This window comes from Astatotilapia calliptera, chromosome 4 (assembly GCF_900246225.1).
Source record: "Astatotilapia calliptera chromosome 4, fAstCal1.2, whole genome shotgun sequence".
NCBI lineage: Eukaryota > Metazoa > Chordata > Actinopteri > Cichliformes > Cichlidae > Astatotilapia > Astatotilapia calliptera.
In genome coordinates, this window is record NC_039305.1 from 26,142,119 (window position 1) to 26,162,799 (window position 20,681).

At 41.3% G+C, this 20,681-nt stretch overlaps 2 protein-coding genes across 5 annotated transcripts; both read left to right on the forward strand.

Moving 5' to 3' along the window:
• The first annotated feature begins 672 nt into the window (after positions 1–672).
• Positions 673–11,280, forward strand: tom1 (target of myb1 membrane trafficking protein). 4 transcript variants are annotated; one of them, XM_026165805.1, is made up of 16 exons: positions 673–866; positions 4,412–4,496; positions 4,589–4,667; positions 4,751–4,900; positions 5,003–5,137; positions 5,256–5,387; positions 5,612–5,728; positions 5,967–6,100; positions 6,216–6,258; positions 6,355–6,487; positions 6,621–6,684; positions 8,249–8,318; positions 8,603–8,668; positions 9,074–9,136; positions 9,384–9,423; positions 10,609–11,280. In XM_026165805.1, the coding sequence occupies exons 1-16, from the start codon at positions 815–817 to the stop codon at positions 10,695–10,697; spliced, it is 1,452 nt and encodes a 483-aa protein (XP_026021590.1). In that variant the 5' UTR covers positions 673–814; the 3' UTR covers positions 10,698–11,280. The 4 variants fall into 4 exon arrangements, with proteins under 4 accessions (XP_026021590.1, XP_026021587.1, XP_026021588.1 ...); XM_026165802.1 differs by having other exon boundaries at positions 741–866; positions 5,970–6,100; XM_026165803.1 differs by lacking the exon at positions 8,603–8,668 and having other exon boundaries at positions 741–866.
• Positions 11,281–12,219: 939 nt separating this feature from the next.
• On the forward strand, positions 12,220–16,498 carry gcat (glycine C-acetyltransferase). The gene is made up of 9 exons (XM_026165812.1): positions 12,220–12,522; positions 13,242–13,372; positions 13,454–13,555; positions 13,631–13,777; positions 13,903–14,057; positions 14,370–14,452; positions 14,808–14,979; positions 15,177–15,298; positions 15,986–16,498. The coding sequence occupies exons 1-9, from the start codon at positions 12,309–12,311 to the stop codon at positions 16,135–16,137; spliced, it is 1,278 nt and encodes a 425-aa protein (XP_026021597.1). The 5' UTR covers positions 12,220–12,308; the 3' UTR covers positions 16,138–16,498.
• The last annotated feature ends 4,183 nt before the right edge of the window (positions 16,499–20,681 follow it).

The following is a 20,681-nucleotide window of genomic DNA, read 5'->3' on the forward strand; positions in this document are numbered from 1 at the left end:
GCGCAGCAAAACTACATATACAGCACATGTGACATATTTGAATGTGAAGCATTAAATTGGTCAGCTGAGATATTAAAGTCGCATGAAACTATAACTATACCATGATTTGATTTGAGCTCGCTACTAAACCCATCACCAACAGCCCACCTCAGCAAGGCTGACATTTGCTCTGTATTGTCAATGCTTGATCATTTGTGCATTATACATCCAACACCTGCATTTTCATGGCTTACTAGTGTAAAATGCAAATATAAAAACGGACAGAATTACATCAGCATGAACGTCACCACAGCTCTTACATTGAAAATGGTTAATTGTCTCTCTGTTAACTTATTTATCAAAATATTTCATTTTTAAATGATAACTATTGATATATGACACACAAAAACAAACATTTATCGACCTTTCTTAGGTGACATTTCAAGTGATCTCGGGGTGCCCTGCTGCTTATGGCTGAAATCTGACTCTAATAGAGGACCCTTACTCAGTGCTCAGACAAAACTGTGCTTCTTACACGCAGGTAAGTATTGCTAATAGAGTGGCAGCAGTGCATGCAGCAAAGAATAATGCCTGTGTGTGGCGCAGTTACGCTGTACTAACACTGGTACGCTGACCATCTGATAACTGCGGGCTGCTTTCCCTTTAAAACGCATGACGCAGTTCAACTGGTGCCCCACTTTGTTGTGTGAAGCCGCAGCAGTCTGCAGGAGAGAGAGAGAGAGAGAGAGAGAGAGAGACAGCGGGGCCGCTTGCTGTCGCATACGGCTCGGCCCGGAGACGTCGGTGCTTCGCTGGGCCCCTCACCGCGCTCATCATGGAGTTTTTAATGGGGAATCCGTTCAGCACGCCCGTGGGACAGCGCATCGGTGAGCGCCTTTATGAGTCTTTACACTGCATAAAAAGAAAATTCTCCAGTCAGGCTCGGGCGTCTTATACCGACACCTTACATCTCCCGCAGTCACGTCCCTGCAGAGCTGCTCTGTGGACTCTTATTGTCGAGGCTTTTGTCGGGGTGATGCGTTATAATGCGATTATGTTAGAGAAATAGAAATCAAGTTAAATTCATTAGGACTGACAGAAGAACAACGGCTTATGGTTTGATTGACGCCCCTGTGAGACAATGACTTGGCAGAGGCGGGAGGAAGACGCTGAGGTGCTTCAGTTGATTGGTTGTCCCCGGCTCTGCCTTAACCTGCAAATAGCTGGGCGGGCCGCAAAGAGTGGCCGACATCCCCCTGACCCAAATCTGACGATCGTTTGGCTGTAGTCAGTGATAATGGTGGAGATCCAGAGATGCTCATTAAGATATGTAGATGAGGAGATCTTAGTTGAAGCTGCAGTAAAAGTCTTTACACGATTTGTAATTTAAATAATATTATAATCTAAAGAAAACTTAAATATAGCCTAGTCTTGAATATAGTGAATTTAATATTTCCATCAGTTTTTTGGTCAAGTTAATTCAGTCATCTGATAAGCTGGTCTAAAGTTTAACCTCCACACAGTAAACTGATCAAAAATCCAAACAAGCCACATGCTGTTCTAGAGTCTATGGGGGCCCAGGGCAAAAATTCTCAAAGGGGCCCCTTCAACCAGTTCATCACCATTATTCTATAAATAATCCAACGCCACCACCACCAACGATCCTCTAAAGTTACAGGTAAAACACTGATCAACAAACGGCAGCGTGTTCATTTTAGCAACAGTGTCCAACACTAGGTTGACCGGTTACGAAGTGTAATATTACTGTAATTACTATCTGCTACATTATATCAGCCAGCTAGCTATGCTAACAAGTCATTTACCAGTGTCCCATCACTGACTGGCTGTGCTAACTTGGCTGTTCTGCTAGGCTAGGTTCACTTATGTTAAAGGGCAAAGCAAACAAAAGAACTAACGTGATGATAGTGGAAGTGTCTGTCCCCCACAGTTAAGGCTAGAGTAGCAACAATTAGTTATTCAGCATTATGTTTAATTATGATCATTTTCTCCTCTTCCTCTTTTTTTCTTCTTCCTTTTCCTCACTTTGATGAGTGAGGAAAATGTGCCGTGTTCTCATGGCACATTTTGATATAGTTTAAATGTAACTCCTGACAAACCTTATTAAAAGTGCCCACTTTTTTATCTTTTGCCAATTAAAAGTGCCAGCAAATTAATGATTTTCATTGTTTTCATGTAATTTTAATGTTTCTAACATGAAATCTTTTTTTTCCACACAAAAATTTTAAATAGGGTGAATTAGACATTAGACACCTCGGTCACTAAGGCATATAGGCTAGTCAGTGACATTCTGGCAAACATGGAGAAATGGCATGTTGCCTGACTGTTTGCAAGTCGTTGTTGGAGGTTATGAAATTGGTTAATGTTGGGACAGTGACAAAAAAAAGTCATTGATGATGATTCTTTGTTTTCTTTTCTTTTTTCTGTCATCAAATTTAAAATGTACTGTAATTTTTCATAAGATAGTAAAATGTAAAACCCAATATTTCCAAAACTGGGTTTGCATAATATGAAAAAACACATAAAAACATTAATAAAAGACAATTAATACAGTCCTGGAATTACTACAACTTCAAGCAGACAAAAAACAAACAAAAAGCAGCTTAATGTTTTCAGAGACTGAGGTCAGCCCCGTGGTATACTGTTTAAAATATTCCAAGTCTGTATGTTTGATTATAGGGTGGCTGTAGCTCAGGGTGGCAGAGCAGGTCAGCCACTAATCAGAAGGTCGGTAGTTCGATCCCATGGCTACATGCCAAATATCCTTGGGCAAGATACTAACCCCATTTTTGCCTACTTGTGGTGGTCAGAGGGCCCGGTGGCACCAGTGTCCGGCAGCCTCGCCTCTGTCAGTGCGCCCCAGGGTGGCTGTGGCTACAATGTAGCTTGCCATCACCAGTGTGTGAATGGGTGAATGACTGAATGTAGTGTAAAGCGCTATGGGGTCCTTAGGGACTAGTAAAGCGCTATACAAATGCAGGACATTTACCATTATTGGCATCCTTTTAAGTCTTGTCACTTTTAAAGGAGGTTTTACAATTTCGGTATAAATTTCAGAATTTACAGTTTGACTGTGGCTCTATAATCAGTGTTGGGGAGTAATGGAATACATGTACCGCCGTTACGTATTTAAAATACAAAATATGAGTAACTGTATTCCGTTACAGTTACTGTTTAAAAAGTTTGTATTCAGAATACAGTTACTTTGCTGAAATAAAGGGATTACACGGTGGTATTTTACTTTCCATATGTTCGGCTATGCCCTCTCTATTTTTGGTTTCCACGCTCCAAACAAAACACGCATTAAGAGGCTCTAAAGCCTGTGTCTCAATGTCGCGGCCCATGTCACCCCTACTTGCATAATGACGTGAAGAAATATTTTTAAAAATTATTCACAAAAATGATTTAATATGAAGGCAATAGGCAGAGTGTTACAGGCATAGGCCTAAAGAATGTAGCCTCATGGGCAGTGTAGTCCGTGCTTCAGGGAGAAAGGACCGCAATACCCGTTATGTGTCTGTGAGCGAGGGAGGGAGAAAAAGGAGAGTGGAAAAATGAGCTGTCACCGAGCAGAAACGGGAGCTGGAAGCATGTAAATATAATAATAACCACTGCAGCCAAAAAGAGTGCCTGATGAGCCCAGTTGTAAGTAAGCTATTAAGACTCGACTGTACACTTTGTTCGTGTTTTTCTCCGAAACAATAAGTTCCATTGGAGCAGCCTTTCAACACCTCTCTCTGTCTCTCACTAGCAAAGTTGACCCAGACAACAAAGTAAAGCTATTTTTCGGCTACGAGCCCGACATGAACCCGACGTATTAGCCAGAGGTCCCTGTTTTATATACGCGTGGAATAGTTTTCTATACGAGATCGCTGCAAAAAGTGCAGCCTTACCTAATGTCCACCCAACTGTTACTCATTTTATATTAAGATTTAAACATCTAGTTGGTATGGCGAGTAGCCTTCAGCAATTGTAATAAATCACACATTCATGTAGTTGTAAAAAAGCATGATAATGTAATAGGTAATCCAAAGTATTCAGAATACGTTACTGTCATTGAGTAACGTAACGGAATACGTTACAAAATACATTTTGGGGCATGTATTCTGTAATCTGTCGTGGAATACATTTTAAAAGTAACCTTCCCAACACTGTCTATAATGTCTGCTCCCTATGTATTAAAAGGCACCTATTTATATTCCTATTAAAAATATGGGAGTCCTAAGGTCAGTCCCTGTGGAACGCCACACAATCACAACCTTGACATAGGAAATGAAAATAATGTTTACTAAAGGCGAATTTGTCTCTACGTTGTTACCATGTATTACTCATAAAGGAATAACAAATTCATGTATTTCTACTAATTATAATGTAACAATGAGACATGTTTCATGTTTTCACCTACTTTGCACAGAGCGTGCGACCAGCTCCAGCCTGCCATCTGAAGACTGGGAACTCAACATGGAAATCTGTGACATAATCAACAGCTCAGAGGAAGGGTGTGTGCACATTCGTTATCTGTTAGCATCAGGAACAAGCTTGTCCTCTTGAGGTTGCATGCGGCTGACTATTGAAAATGTTGTAATTACAGGCCCAAAGATGCACTCAGAGCCATTAAAAAAAGGATTGTGGGGAATAAGAACTTCAAGGAGGTTATGCTAACGCTGACTGTGAGTGTTGACTCTTTATGTTCTCATCAGATGTGTGTAGTTTGTAATTGGTAAGGCATTTCTCTGAAACTCTGTGATTTCAGGTCCTCGAGACCTGCATGAAGAACTGCGGCTACAGATTTCACATCCTGGTTACAACGCGCGATTTCATAGAAGGGTTTCTGGTGCGGTCGATTATCCCGAGGAACAACCCTCCACAAATCCTACATGACAGAGTGCTTGGCATCATACAGGTGAGGTGTGGCTCAAGGGAATAAAAGAATAAAGTTGTTGTCATTCTTTAGTGTCACATTGGTTTACTGTCTAGTCCTAATTTGTGGTTTTCTCTTGTCAAGGCGTGGGCCGATGCATTCCGCAGCTCACCCGACCTGACGGGTGTAGTATCGGTCTACGAAGACCTGCGAAGGAAAGGACTCGAGTTCCCCGCCAATCAGCTGGAAGGTTACACACCACCCGAAGCCCCGAAAAAGGTGGATACAGGGCTGGGTGACCTTTGTTTTATTGCTAACAGTTGGGTGTTGCCTATCATCCTATCATCATCTTTGGTCTTTTTTCCTGTCTGGTCATTTCTCCGCCTTTGCTTATCAGACTTTACCTGGCAATGGGCCTGCTGTTACTACTCTGCCTGCTGTACTCCTGTCTTCCAAACCGCTCATCCCACCTCAGACCTCTGATCTAAAACTGGCCCTTGAGGGAAACAATGCCTTGACTCACAGCCAGGTGATGGGACTGGAAAGGGACTTACTCTTATTATAATTGCACTGTGCTTCTCGCTAACTGGCTTTTCTATGTTGGTTACAATAGAGTCACAGAACTCCTTTTTGTAGCTGTGCTTCTTAATTCTTTTTCGCTTCCAACCCTTATAAAATCAATATTTGCCTTCTTCTTCTTTTCATCGAGTCACCGTACCTGTGTTTATTCAGTAAGTGCTGTTGATATTCCAGGTGAAGAAGCTAAAGGCAGAGCTAGGAGTGGTGCGCAGCAACCTGACTATGATGTCAGATTTGATGAGTCAACTAGATCCAGTTACGGTAAAACAAGCAGACATGGAGCTGCTGGAGGTAAACACGCACACACACAAGCGCACACACACAAATGAAGTCACATTTAAAAACAAGCTGCGTGTGTTTTACTGCATGAATGTGTAATATTCTCTGTGAGTGTGATCCTTTCCATTAATGCTGAGTAACAGTGCCTTACCCTTAACTGATCTCCTACTTTATACGTTCTGTGTTGCATCTGGCCCTTCAACGCCCCCCCCACCCCACCCACGCATTCTTTGTCTGATTGTGTCATTAGCAGTTATACACAGTATGTAAAGAAATGCAAGACAGGATAGTGAAGATAGTCCCCAGACTCAGCGAGGAGAAGCTGATCGAAGAGTTATTAGCAACTAACGATGAAATGAACACCGCCTTCAATCGCTACCACAGGTACCTGCTCCATTCTCTCCATCGCGTCATCGTGTTTATTGGCAAAATAAAGAGAAAGGCAATATTTCAGCATGGAGTTTCTCTGCACACGATGATTTCATTCTGTCGTCGGCAGGTTTGAACGACGAATAACAAACGGTCAGAACGCAGAGCAGAAGGTAAAGAACGTGGCGGCCATTTTTGGAGTCTTTCCACACAGTAGTCATAACGGCGTGAACTGGTTAAATTGTGCTGTTTCCCTCTGTGTCTTTCAGGGCCACACCTATGTCAACTTAACAGAGCTAGACTTGAAGACTGACAGCCAATCAGAGGCTGCTTCAGTTACCAATGACAGCTCAATGAGTTTTCCAAAATCTGACAGTTTGTCCAGTCAGATGGCAAAACTTAGTAAGTACTGTACTTAGATATATTTTATCATGGCAAGCATAGGGAAAGGAATTATGCAGCGATCCCTAATTTCATGCAGAACGTGGAGACTTATTCTGCTCTTTATTTGTTCCTTTTGCGTTTCTTCTTCCAGGTACAAGTGAATCAGATGACACTTTATCACAGAAAATAAATGTGTCAACTCAACAAAGACCAAGGTACAGAAAAAACCTGCATCATAAATGTGCAACCTTTATGACATAAACAGATGTTTGCACAGCAGGGTGATGTTTTAAATTGTAGAGCTGCACCACTCACAAAAATGTCTTGTTTAAGGCAAAATTAAGTCATTAGTCTAAAGGAATCTTAAAGGAATATAGATTATTTATTAAGCACTTATTAAACTTTAAAGTAACTCTCTTAACTGATAAATACACAACTGAAATAGCTGAAAATTGATAATTAACTCAAAATAAACAGATTTCAGTTAACTAATAATTCACTGAAATCGCAGTCTGGCCTAAATAGTTAAATAAGAATTTATATAAATGGTTGCAATAATTAGCTAAAAAGCAAACCTTTGGCTTAAAAGAATGCATAATCTGTTAACAATTTCAGATAGTTAGCTATCAACAAAAGGTTTAAATAAATCACTAAAAGTGTCACGGCAATTGCTGTGTGGCAGGCGGGATGAAGGACCCAAACGCAGGACTCAGAAACTGAAAGTTAAACTTAAGGCGCAGCTTTATTCCTGGGAAAAACTGCACATAAGAAATACACTTCACAAAAGTAAACCAAAATCTCAAACATGAAAACTAGAACTAAACCGTACAGTGGAAACTAGAAACTAGGAAACACATGCGAGAAAAACAAACCAGACTGAAAAGTAGAATATTTATGGGAACACGAAGGGAGAAACACAGCACAGAGAGGGTGTATGAAGGTTAACGACAACAAGCAGGGGGAAACTGAGGAGTAAGATACACAGGTAGGATCACGGGAGGATGGGGAACAGCAGGAAACACAGCTGGGACAAATCAGACATGAGAGAAGGGAAGGCAAAACTAGATACACTGACCAAGCACACGAGACTATCAAAGTAAAACAGGAATACGACACGGAGTCAAAGACATGAGCTTAACACTACAACATAACTGACATGGTAACAGAGGCAAGGATTACTAGACAGGAGATGTGGGACCAGTACAGGGAAAGAGAAAACATGGGGACGGAGACTGAACACAGAACAGAGACTGTCAAAATAAAACACAAAGCACACAACAGGCACAGAGACACAGACTAGACACCGAACAGAGGGAGCACCCAATCTAAACCTAAGAACTAAACTCTTAACAAGAATTAAACCAAAACATGGGATAATAATAATAATCAAAACAGCACAACAAGTGAATCAGAACATAAACCATAATACAGAATAATACCAAAACACAAGCAACTCAAAATGATCCAGAACTGTGACAAAAAGTTATAAACATTAAAATAGCTAGCTAAAGGTGGTTGAACAATTTGGCTTTTTACAACTTGAAGTAACCACCCTTGCCCTTATATGAACAAATAAATGTGAAAATAGGTTTTAAAATTAATTTTTTGTGACTATTCAAGTAAATTACGGTGATTTAATAGAATTGTTTTGTGGTGACAGTTCCCAGTCTTTCTTTTCATTTGTTCCTGAACACATGAGCCAACATTTAACTTTGTTAAAAGTAATATCGGTTACTAGATTACGTTGCAGTTAACCTATTAGTAATTTTTGCCTTTCAGAGACGGGAGCGGAGTTGTGGTGGACGGTCTTGCTCAAGCTCGGGACAGCAAACTACAAAACACTGAACCTGTAAGCAAAGATGTCTATACTGCTTGCAAGGTTTCGATTTATCGGCTACTATAACTGATTTTTTCTTTTACTTAGCTGTGACATGACCTTTAGGACCAAAAGTAAATTCAGTTATGATATTGTTACATTTATTTTAAACAGCAAGCATACGTGAAATCCTGGGTTTTTTTGTATATGACAGAGCACCAAGTGCTGTACATAATATCTGAGCTACAGGCCTGAGTATGTGTTACTTTGTTTGAGTAACTGTTTTCCTCCTGAATGAAATCTGTCTGTACGTGAAGGATGGCAGTCCAGCTTCCACTCGCAGCTCTTCACCAAAGTTAGATTGGATGATTAAAAGGGGAATGGTGGGTGTGAATTTTAAAACGTGCCCTGGCTTTACGTTGGTTTCGCCTTTTCATACCCTCTGTCTTTTGGTTCTTTTCATACAGTTTTGATTTACTTTGCTGTGGTCTGGGTTGGGTCACTTTTTGGCTTTGGTGGTTCAGTTACTGAAATAGAGCACAAAGGTTTGCATGACCAGTTGTGGCGTCGTAAGAGCATGACACTGTTTGGTTTGCACTTTTGATATGCTGCATTGTTGTCACACCCGAAGTCTTCCTCACTGAATGCTATGTTTAGCCACATGTGATTTTTCTTTGTTGTTGTTTTTGCGGTTGACTTTCGTTTTTGTTTTCATGGCTTCGTAGCTTTGTCAACCTTGATGAAGTTTTATCCATGTAGCCAATCTGTGTCTCTTCTTTCTTTCTTAGATTCCTATCACCCAGTCCAGTGTAATGGATGATATTGAGAAATGGCTTGCTTTGGATGATGAGGTAAGTCTGAACTGGGAATGATATTCATTCGTCGAATCTACTTTGCCGTATTTAAAAGTTTAAAAAAGAAAAGATGTTGGTGGACTTTGCAGATACCAATCCAAGGTATTAGAAATGTTTAGATATATCTACATAAAGGTGACTGACTATAAAAAGAAAGGACTAAGCGGGTGGGTTTAATTTGAAATTTGGTACACAGTTATCTTAAAGGATAATCAAATATACTTATTTTGTGTTTATGACACAGTATGATGACTTTGAGGACTCCGATGGTGTGACCAGTGAAGGTGAGGATCCTTACCCATATGTCCTGTTCCAAAGGAGCAGATTTTATAACCAAGTTAATACATGGGGCACACACTCTTAAACAGAAAACTTTCTTTGGTTATATTAAATGGAATATTTGCAGTGAAATACACACCCTCTTTTAGAGCTGATAGACTGTATATAAAACAATGGAGATAGTCTATATGGAAGCGTTGCCTTTGTCAAATGGCCAGCAGGTGGCAGTGTCTGCTTTCAAACAGAAGTCTGAACCTATGATCTTGGTCACTCCTTTAAATTCAGTTTCAACATGGCATGGTATGTATGCTTCAGACTGCGTTCCTGAATAAGTTGGAAATTATGAATTTTTAGTGGAACACTCCCTTAAGTCAGAGTGGACCAACATACCCATAGTTAGAAATCCAAGATAGCAGCGCTGAATTTAAACAGTAGTAAAACTCTAAATATTTGATCTGTACTGCAAATGTTGTGTACTTGTTACTCATTAAATGAGCCATAGCAGAGCGCTGATCAGGTTGCATCACTGAATGTGTTTTCTGAAAGGCTTTATAGCTAGTGATACCTGAAGGTCTCTACCTTGCTAGGAACCAATATTCTCTTTCATTGCTCTTTCTGGAATGTGCTAACTCGGGATTGACATCGCTCGTGAGTTCCAACACATGCCTAGATATTCCAGTGTATCTGGAACACGGCATTTGATCATGGCTGGCTTTGATTGACAGCTCACTACTATCAATATATCCTTGTTTTTTCAGTCAAATCCACTCTACACTCATTGCGACAGCTAAAATTCTCAGGTTAAGGCATGAAAATGGGATTGTTTTTTGTTTTCTTTTTTTGGTAGCTTTATCCATCTTTTATATGCAGTCTGTGCTGAAGCTATAGACAAAACCTATTGTCCATTCAGATTGCTGCTAAAATATTTGAGCCACTGGTGAACTGCAGTGAGCTTCTTTAATGCTTGGTAAATAGCTCCCCGTGTTACCTCTACCAAGGTAACCAAGGAGGTTAGAAGGACTTTTGTTTTTACCCCCAAATGTTTACTACTTCAAGGACTAAAAATGAAACATAAAGCACTCACATGTCTGGTCACAGCTCACTTTAACTCCAAAGTTGTGGCTTTGTTTACTCAGTGCAAGAACTTTCCTATAGATGTCTGTTAAAGTGACTCCTGCTTGCCTCCCCAGAGTTCGACAGGTTTCTGGCAGAGAGAGCGAAAGCGGCCGAGCGTCTGCCGTCCCTGAGAGCTTCCTCGCAAGACAACTCAGAGTCTTAAAGTCTCACCTAAACCTGCCAAAACTAACATTACTCATGAAGCTCCGGCGCCACCTGCTGGATAATGGAGATTTCTTATTAATGAACAGTTGAATGGCAAATGACATTGTATATGTGTACCCTGCTCTTTTGCTGGGGGGAGCAAATGTGTTTTTTAACTTAAAACTAATGTCTGCGGAAAGACCGAAGTTTTTACTTGACGTTGTTACGAGGGTTGATCCACAAGCAAACATTTGCACATTTTTTATGGTTACATTCCTGCTGTTAAATGAGAATATTGTTACAAATTTTGCAACATAGATGATGTACTATATTGCTGTTATATATACATATATATATATATTGTTAGAGATGATGATGAGGTACAGAAATGCCCCTGTCAAAGTAGCAAACACTTGTAAGAGAAGCTCAGCCATAACTTGTGGTAATAGTTTGAGGCTTTATGTCGTTGTTGATGTCGGATGCTGAAGAAAATTTATGAGTTTTTTTCACATTCAGCTTGTCCCTATGAAGATGTTTTACTTGAAGTTTAACAACAAGTGATGACACACTGCTGTCATATTAAACTAAAAGTATTAACTGGAGATTTGTGTGTTTGCAGTCTGTCTTTTTTTAAATATGTTTATAGACTTTTTCTTGCCATTACCAAAAAAAAAAAAAAAAAAAAAAAATGGAGGCATAAGAACACATTATTTACAAATTTGCAAAGACTGGTCCTGTCCTTCTATATTGCCACCGGCTGTCTCTTCTAATTTTGATAGTAAATGGTAAATGGACTGGTCTGCTCTACCCAAGTACTCAAAGCATCTCGCACATACATTCATTCATACACATGTTCAAACTCCGATGGACGCATCAACTCAGGTCTTGAAATCTTGCACAAGGATACTTTGACATCCAGACTGCAGGAGCCAAGAAGCAACCCATCGATTGCCAGAGAAGCCGCTCTACTTCAGTGTCCACCTGGGCTGGATGTGAGGCTGGTGACAGCTGGGTACCCATATAGTACTATCACAGATTATAAAAAATACTTAATGGTGGCAAAGGAATAGTACATTTTTATTTAAAAAACACATGCATGGTTCATTTATTGTTTGTGTTTTAGCGTGATGTGTATTCAGTCTGGATACTGAAGGCACTTTCAACACACTGAAATAAATGTGTGTGTGTGTGTGTGTGGGGGGGGGGGGGGGGGTATCTCTCGATCTCGGTGCCGACACTCAAAAACAAGCAATGTTTTTTTTTCTAGTTGTAACATACTGTATTGTCACATTTTTTTGCTATAAATGTACTATATTTAAAACGCAAAGTACTTCCTGTGATGTACAAAGTATTTGGAACGTACGAAACGTGACTAAAAGGAGTAAAATGTTGTTATAGTTTATATTAGGCATCAGACTGTGAACTACCAAAGTGGATATCAGCCAGTTAAAAAAAAACTGTCTGCAATGCGATTGGCCCAAACAAGCCACCTGCCAGCGGCCCTGCGCTCTGATTGGTCTTCCAGACAGACGCCTACCCCTATTACGTGACGCAACCACGCTTGCTCTTTACATTGAGCCTTTCTGTGCCACGGTTCATATATCTTTAACAGCATAACGAGTTCACCGCTATGTCTCTCGGAAAAGCTGCCCGCAGTTTGGTGAGCCCGCTCCGGGGGGCTCTGCGGTGTTCGGGCCTGAGCCGCAGCTACACCGCTGCCGCTGAAGCCCGGGCGGTGCTGGAACACGAGCTGGAGACGATCCGAGCCGCGGGGACGTGGAAATCGGAGAGGATCATCACCTCCAAGCAGGGTCCTGAGATCAGCGTGGACGGCAGTCGTGGCAGTGAGTACTAGGAGTTTCCAGTTACAGCAGTTTTATAAGTGAGCAGTAGCACCCTCCTCGGTGATGGTCCTTAAACGCACCGTCCCAGGTAAGGTTTCAGTTCTGCCACGTTCTTATCTCAGCGGTGAACTTGAAGTAATCCCTGCTACTCCCTTGTTTTGCACTATTCTCGGCGCAGCCTTTGGAAAAACATTAACCAAGAACTCGTAACAGCAAAAGTATGAGATTCAAGCTTTAAATAATTCAAAATAATTTGTAAAGTGGTCTTTATATCATCAACAGAAAGCTGTTTTGTGCTTTGTACAATGCAAAGTTCATTGTTTGACTTGTGAAGGCTCTAGCATTTAACTGCACTGCACCAGTTAATCTCTGCTTTATTTGCTATTGTTCCAGCAAAGCAGCCGATCACTGTTTATATTTCAGCATGAACCCTTGCCAGAGATTGACTCTGCTGATTTATGAATGGGCCACAGACTTTAGGTCGTGACCCCTCGTGCACCAAAACAACCCCGTTCATTTCATGTGCCCAACAGTGCCACAGTCCCATGCATTGTTTTCTCTGTCACTCTTTGTCTTCTCTCTCTTGTCTCGTCTGTAGCCTAAAACTACAAGCAGAACTTCTACTCCCAGCTTTGACATGCTCAAAGAGGTTATTATGGGACAGTGACTCTCTCTTTTTTAACCTTAATTTTCCTTTTGTGCATCCAAAATTCTCTCAGGTATACTGAACTTCTGCGCCAACAACTACCTCGGGCTGTCCAGTCATCCAGAAGTGGTCCAGGCAGGAATCGATGCTCTGAAGACACACGGTGCTGGACTGAGCTCTGTCAGGTTCATCTGTGGGACGCAGGTCTGGTGCTTAAAGATCACGCATATCACCCCAAAGCTGTCTAATTCATGAGGTTAATTTTGCGTAATGCGTGATTTACAGGATCTCCACAAAAAGCTAGAGCAGAAGCTCGCTGAGTTCCACGAGAGAGAGGACTGCATCCTCTACGCCAGCTGTTTCGATGCCAATGCGGGACTTTTTGAGGTAGGTCCAAATGGATTTGAAGCTAAGGACCTCCCCCGTTACGATCAGTATAACTCTGAATTATTCTCACAACAGGTGCTGCTGGGCCCAGATGACGCAGTGCTCTCTGACGAGCTAAACCATGCCTCAATCATCGATGGCATTCGCCTGTGTCGAGCAAAGAGGCTGCGGTACAAACACATGGACCTCGGTGACCTGGAAACCAAACTCAAAGAAGCTCAGGTGCGTGGAGTAAAACATTCCTTCTTGATCCAACTCTCCTTGCAGTGTGTTAGAAGAGAGTGAAAAATGACAGCTTACTCAGAGGAGGTCACACACCGATCACCTGCGCTCTCTGTTGTCCTCAGTCGTCTCGTATGCGTCTGGTAGTGACAGATGGGGTCTTCTCTATGGATGGAGATGTGGCTCCCTTGCGAGGGATTTGTGACCTGGCTGAGCAGTACGGAGCCATGGTGTTTATAGACGAATGTCACGCCACAGGTTTCCTAGGGCCTCGGGGAAGGTGGGTAAGAAAAGACTTCAACTGAAAAATCATAAATCGGTTATTTTGCAAAATAAAATACAAAAGACCCCTAATCATAAAAGTGTAGTGCCCAAATATCATTTTTAATTTCTAAGAGAAGAGTGGATTGTTATGAACAGCCTTTTAGGGCAGTTTTTTTTTTAATTCAGTGTCTTTTTCAATATGACCACTAGGTGTCGCCAAAGCCCCGTCTTACAGTAACTACCGTGAGACTGGGCTCTTGATAAAGTTTAGCTATCTCTATTATCAAGAGGTGACGAACTAATGTTACCACTTCCCTCTGATTTGCAGAGGAACTGATGAACTCCTTGGAGTGATGGATAGAGTTCATATTATTAACTCCACTCTTGGCAAAGCGCTGGGAGGAGCAGCAGGTATGACTCCATTCTAACATGAAGGCTCTCATAACATCTTTTTATTAAGTATAAATTAGTAAAACATTGTACATTTAACACAGACATAGAAAAGAAGCATTTGTTTAGTGTAGTGCATCGGCCCACCTGACAATTCCACTTTTGATATTTACTCAAAGTTTTTCCTGTAATAAATGCGAGTGTAAAGTCCCTTTTCCATTAGTACCTACTCGATTTTCAGGGTTTTCCATTAGCTAATAATACCTGTTACCCAGGTACTGTTTTTGAAACTCCTTCTAACCGAGGTTCCAAGTGATCCGAGCAGGTACTAACAGACTTATCCAAGGTGTGATGTAGTTGTTTTGTTTTCTCTCAGGTGGTTACACAGTCGGCCCAAAGCCTCTCATTGACCTACTCAGGCAGCGCTCACGGCCCTACCTGTTCTCCAACGCGCTCCCCCCTCCTGTGGTGGGCAGTGCCACACGGGCTGTGGAACTGCTGCTTGCCTCCAACGAGATTGCCCAAAGCATGACGGCCAAAACGATGCGGTATGTTTTGTTCTTACAAACAGTGGAAGTCTTCTATGTTTTTAGTGTTGTGTACATCATAAACGCCAATCGATTTATCTGTAGCAATACTAATATCATATATAGGATGTCCTGCACTTAGTGATAAGGTTTATACTGCTTACAACTGGTTTTACCAATTTGTGAGTATAATAGTTTTCTCTTTGCTGTCAAATCAGGTTCAGGAACAAGATGACGCAAGCCGGCTTCACCATTGCAGGCTCAGCTCACCCCATCTGCCCTGTGATGCTTGGCGATGCACGTTTGGCCTCTTTAATGGCTGACGATATGCTAAAACTTGGTGAGACCATAGACTGTATATAATAGATGGAATGTTAGCCATTCATTTTCAAAGAATTAATGTTCAAATTCTGGCCTCTGCCATGTTGTTGTTTTTTTTTGTTTTTTTCTTTAAGTCAGACATGACCGTGTTTTGATGAATAACAACTGCTAAGTTATTGGTTTATTATGCTAGCAAGGCTGGTTAGCAAGCTCTAACCTGAGTAAGTGCTATGGCTACACAAGCTAATTAGTGCTAAGTAAGAAAGAAATTAAATACTGCTTTTACACTCATCAACTGACCACACTGACTTGCTGGACAAGCTAGAACATCCTGTTTCCCGTACAGCCATTTATCAGTAAGTCAAGGTGGCCACAAGCTTAAATTTACCTTATTACAGTTTAAAATTGTGAGTAATAAAATAATTCACCACCTGCACTGTTGTTGTGAAGGGGGAAACTACAACTAGAGACCAAAAGTAGTTTTTTGTACCAAGCTAAAAAACATGTTCATTTCTGGGAGTCTGAGGATTGACTCACTTTTGGAGAAAGCCTCAAGTGGCCGCTCAAGGAACTGCAGTTTTTTTTGGCACTTCCACGTTAACTTTATTTTTTTCTTTAATGTAGATGAAACTGACTCACTTAGCAGAGAGTATGTGAATCTGCCACTGTGTTTATACAGTGTCACAGTAGTGTCTTCCCTCCACAGGAGTGTATGTGATTGGATTCTCCTACCCAGTCGTACCAAAGGGAAAAGCCAGAATCCGTGTTCAGATTTCGGCAGCACACACGGACGAAGACATCGACCACTGTGTTGACGCTTTCATCCAGACTGGCAGGAAGCACGGCGTCATCTCATGAATCGAACAAACGAGCTGGAATCAGAAGGATTCAGAAAACTGCTTGAAATTGCAGGGTCACGCTGCCTGTTACTCAAGATCCATGAATGATGGTGATGGAAATTTTAGTTATATTTGTAGGTCACTGGAGGTGAATGTTATTTTTGTGCTTGCTTAACTGATTAAAGCACTTTTGCTAAAGTGTTTGCATTGGAACAAAAAGGGCAGTTGATTAAACACTTTTCATGAGTGAGAAAATGTTTCTGAAAGGGCATTTATCCACCCCGCAAATGTGATTCTGATGACTGTGAGGATAATGGTGACACATAGTGTGCATAGATTATCAGCATGTGTGGTAAACATTAAACATCCTTCAAAGAGTAGAAGAGTTTTATTCATAAGAAAAGTCCATAATTCTCCTCTGAAGTTGAGATGCTAAATGCTAGATGTGTGATACCACTGATTTCCTTTTCGATCCCAAGTAATATTCAGGGTGGTATCGACGATACTGATCCGATACTTTGTACAAAAGCTTATTTTATTTATTGTATCTCAAATTATAGCATCATAATGATTACAGGACATCAGATTACTTGTTCTTATCACTTAATAATGCAGAGTTCATCATATAGAAATAAAAAACCTGAAGTTGTGCGCTATTTGAACACCTTGCCAGCAGCACTAAAGGGCTCCGTGAGAGACGTCTGTCTCGCCCTAGCAGCACCTGTCCCTGTCCTCCTCTTCAGTTCACCTCAACATACGCTTGTCATATTCTGTGATATGATTTACTCTGAGGTGTTTGACAAGGTTAGTGATGTTGCCACAACCATACATGCCAACCCTCCCGATTTTTCCGGGAGAATACCGAATTTCAGTGCCCCTCCCGAAAATCTCCCGGAGCCACCATTCTCCCAAATTTTTCCCGATTTTCCACCCAGACAACAAAATTGAAAAACCATATTGCAGAATTCATAGCGGGCCCAGCCAATTCCAGTTTCCAACAATGGCGGCAGCGACTTAGTTTTAATATTACTCTTATTTCTCTTTCTGGGTTGCAAAAAAAAAAAAACTTAACATATTTTCAGGTGAGAATGTAGCTGTGTAAACTTCAAATATCTGAGCCGACTGACACATCATTTTCAAACCCCTGCGGTCTTTCGCTACTCGGGTTAATATATATATTAATATTAATTTATATATATATATATATAAATATATATATATATATATGTATATATATATATATATATAAATTAATATTAATTTATATATTAATATTAATTTATATATATATATATATATATATATATATATATAAAAAAAAAAAACACCCAGCACGCCCCTGCGGGCGGTTTATCCTTCAAGCTCGGGTCCTCTACCAGAGGCCTGGGAGCTTGAGGGTCCTGCGCAGTATCTTAGCTGTTCCCAGGACTGCGCTCTTCTGGACAGAGATCTCCGATGTTTTTCCCGGGATCTGCTGGAGCCACTCGCCTAGCTTGGGAGTCACCGCACCTAGTGCTCCGATTACCACGGGGACCACCGTTACCTTCACCCTCCACATCCTCTCGAGCTCTTCTCTGAGCCCTTGGTATTTCTCCAGCTTCTCGTGTTCCTTCTTCCTGATATTGCTGTCATTCGGAACCGCTACATCGATCACTACGGCCGTCTTCTTCTGTTTGTCTACCACCACTATGTCCGGTTGGTTAGCCACCACCATTTTGTCCGTCTGTATCTGGAAGTCCCACAGGATCTTAGCTCGGTCATTCTCCACCACCCTTGGGGGCATCTCCCATTTTGACCTCGGGACTTCTAGGTTATACTCGGCACAGATGTTCCTGTACACTATGCCGGCCACTTGGTTATGGCGTTCCATGTATGCCTTGCCTGCTAGCATCTTGCACCCTGCTGTTATGTGCTGGATTGTCTCTGGGGCATCTTTACACAGCCTGCACCTGGGGTCTTGCCTGGTGTGATAGACCCCAGCCTCTATGGATCTTGTACTCAGAGCTTGTTCTTGTGCTGCCATGATTAGTGCCTCTGTGCTGTCTTTCAGTCCAGCTTTGTCCAGCCACTGGTAGGATTTCTGGATATCAGCCACCTCCTCTATCTGCCGGTGGTACATACCGTGCAGGGGCCTGTCCTTCCATGATGGTTCCTCGTCTCCCTCCTCTTTCTTGGGTTTCTGCTGCCTGAGGTATTCACTGAGCACTCGGTCAGTTGGGGCCATCTTCCCAATGTATTCTTGGATGTTCCTTGTCTCATCCTGGACTGTGGTGCTGACACTCACCAGTCCCGGGCCCCTTCCTTCCGCTTAGCGTACAGCCTCAGGGTGCTGGACTTGGGGTGAAACCCTCCATGCATGGTCAGGAGCTTTCTTGTCTTTATGTCAGTGGCTTCTATCTCCTCCTTTGGCCAGCCTATTACCCCAGCAGGGTACCTGATCACGGGCAGGGCGTATGTGTTGATGGCCCGGATCTTGTTCTTACCATTCAGCTGACTCCTCAGGACTTGCCTGACCCTCTGCAGGTACTTGGTGGTTGCAGCCTTTCTAGCGGCCTCTTCATGGTTCCCATTTGCCTGCGGGATCCCCAGGTACTTGTAACTGTCCTCTATGTCTGCAATGTTGCCTTCTGGTAGTTCAATCCCCTCAGTTCTGACTACCTTCCCTCTCTTTGTTACCATCCGACTACACTTCTCCAGTCCGAACGACATTCCAATGTCATTGCTGTATAGCCTGGTAGTGTGGATCAGTGAATCGATGTCTCGTTCACTCTTGGCATACAGCTTGATGTCATCCATGTACAGGAGGTGGCTGACAACTGCTCCGTTCCGTAGTCGGTATCCGTAGCCAGTCTTGTTAATGATCTCACTGAGGGGGTTCAGGCCTATGCAGAACAGCAGTGGGGACAGAGCATCTCCTTGGTAGATCCCGCACTTGATGGTAACTTGTGCTATGGGCTTGGAGTTGGCCTCTAGTGTTGTACGCCACATCCCCATTGAGTTCCTGATGAAGGCTCTTAGGGTCCCATTGATCTTGTACAATTCTAGGCATTCCAGTATCCAGCTGTGGGGCATTGAGTCATAGGCCTTCTTGTAATCAATCCAGGCAGTGCACAGGTTGGTCAGTCTGGTCTTGCAGTCTCGGCTGATTGTTCTGTCTACCAGTAGCTAGTGTTTTGCACCTCTGGTATTCTTGCCAATTCCTTTCTGTGTCCCGCTCATGTATTGACCCATGTGCCTGTTCATCTTAGCCGATATGATGCCTGACAGGAGCTTCCATGTAGTACTGAGGCAGGTTATTGGTCGGTAGTTGGAGGGGACCGGTCCCTTCTTGGGGTCCTTGGGGATCAGGACCGTCCGGCCTTCAGTTAGCCATTCCGGGTGTCTTTCGTTAACTAGTAGCTGGTTCATTTGTGCTGCCAGACGCTCGTGGAGTGCAGTCAGCTTCTTCAGCCAGTAGGCGTGAACCATGTCGGGCCCTGGTGCTGTCCAACTCTTCATACTGGAGACCCTTTCTTGGATATCTGCCACTGTGATGGTTACTGGACCCTGTTCAGGGAGGTCGCTGTGGTCTGCCCTCAGATCCACTAGCCACTGAGCATTGCCGTTATGGGTTGCATCCTTCTCCCATATGCTCTTCCAGTATTGCTCCGTCTCCAGCCTTGGTGGTACTGTTCTCTTATTGTTCCCTTGCCACTGAGAGTACACCTTTGCTGGTTCTGTGGAGAACAGCTGGTTTATTCTCCTGCCTTCTATCTCTCTATATAAATTAATATTAATTTATATATATATATATATATATATATATATATATATATATATATATATATATATATTAATATATATATATATATATATATATATATATATATATTAATATATATATATATATTAATATATATATATATATATATATATATATATATATTAATATATATATTAATATATATATATATATATATATATATATATATTATATATATATATATATATATATATTAATATATATATATATATAATATATATATATATATATATATATATATATATATATATATATATATATATATATATATATATATATATATTATATATATATATATATATATATATATATTAATATATATATATATATATATATATATTAATATATATATATATATATATATATATATATATATATATATATATATATATATATATATATATATATATATATATATATATATATATATATATATATATATATATATATATATATTAATATATTAATATATATATATATATAAAACTTTATAATTTAACTTTATTAATCCCTCGGGAGGGTTCCTCCGGGGTTTCACACAGCTGAATAAACGTCAAACAGAAAATGATTAAACAGAAGAGTTTACGTCAGTGCCCGGTTATATTTTAGAGCAAGGAGCAGACGGCAGCGTTTCACTCCACCGAGGGAGCTCGTGACGTACTATGGTAAATGGCCTGTATTTGTATAGCGCTTTTACTAGTCCCCCCCCCAGGGACCCCAAAGCGCTTTACACACCCAGTCATCCACCCATTCACACACTG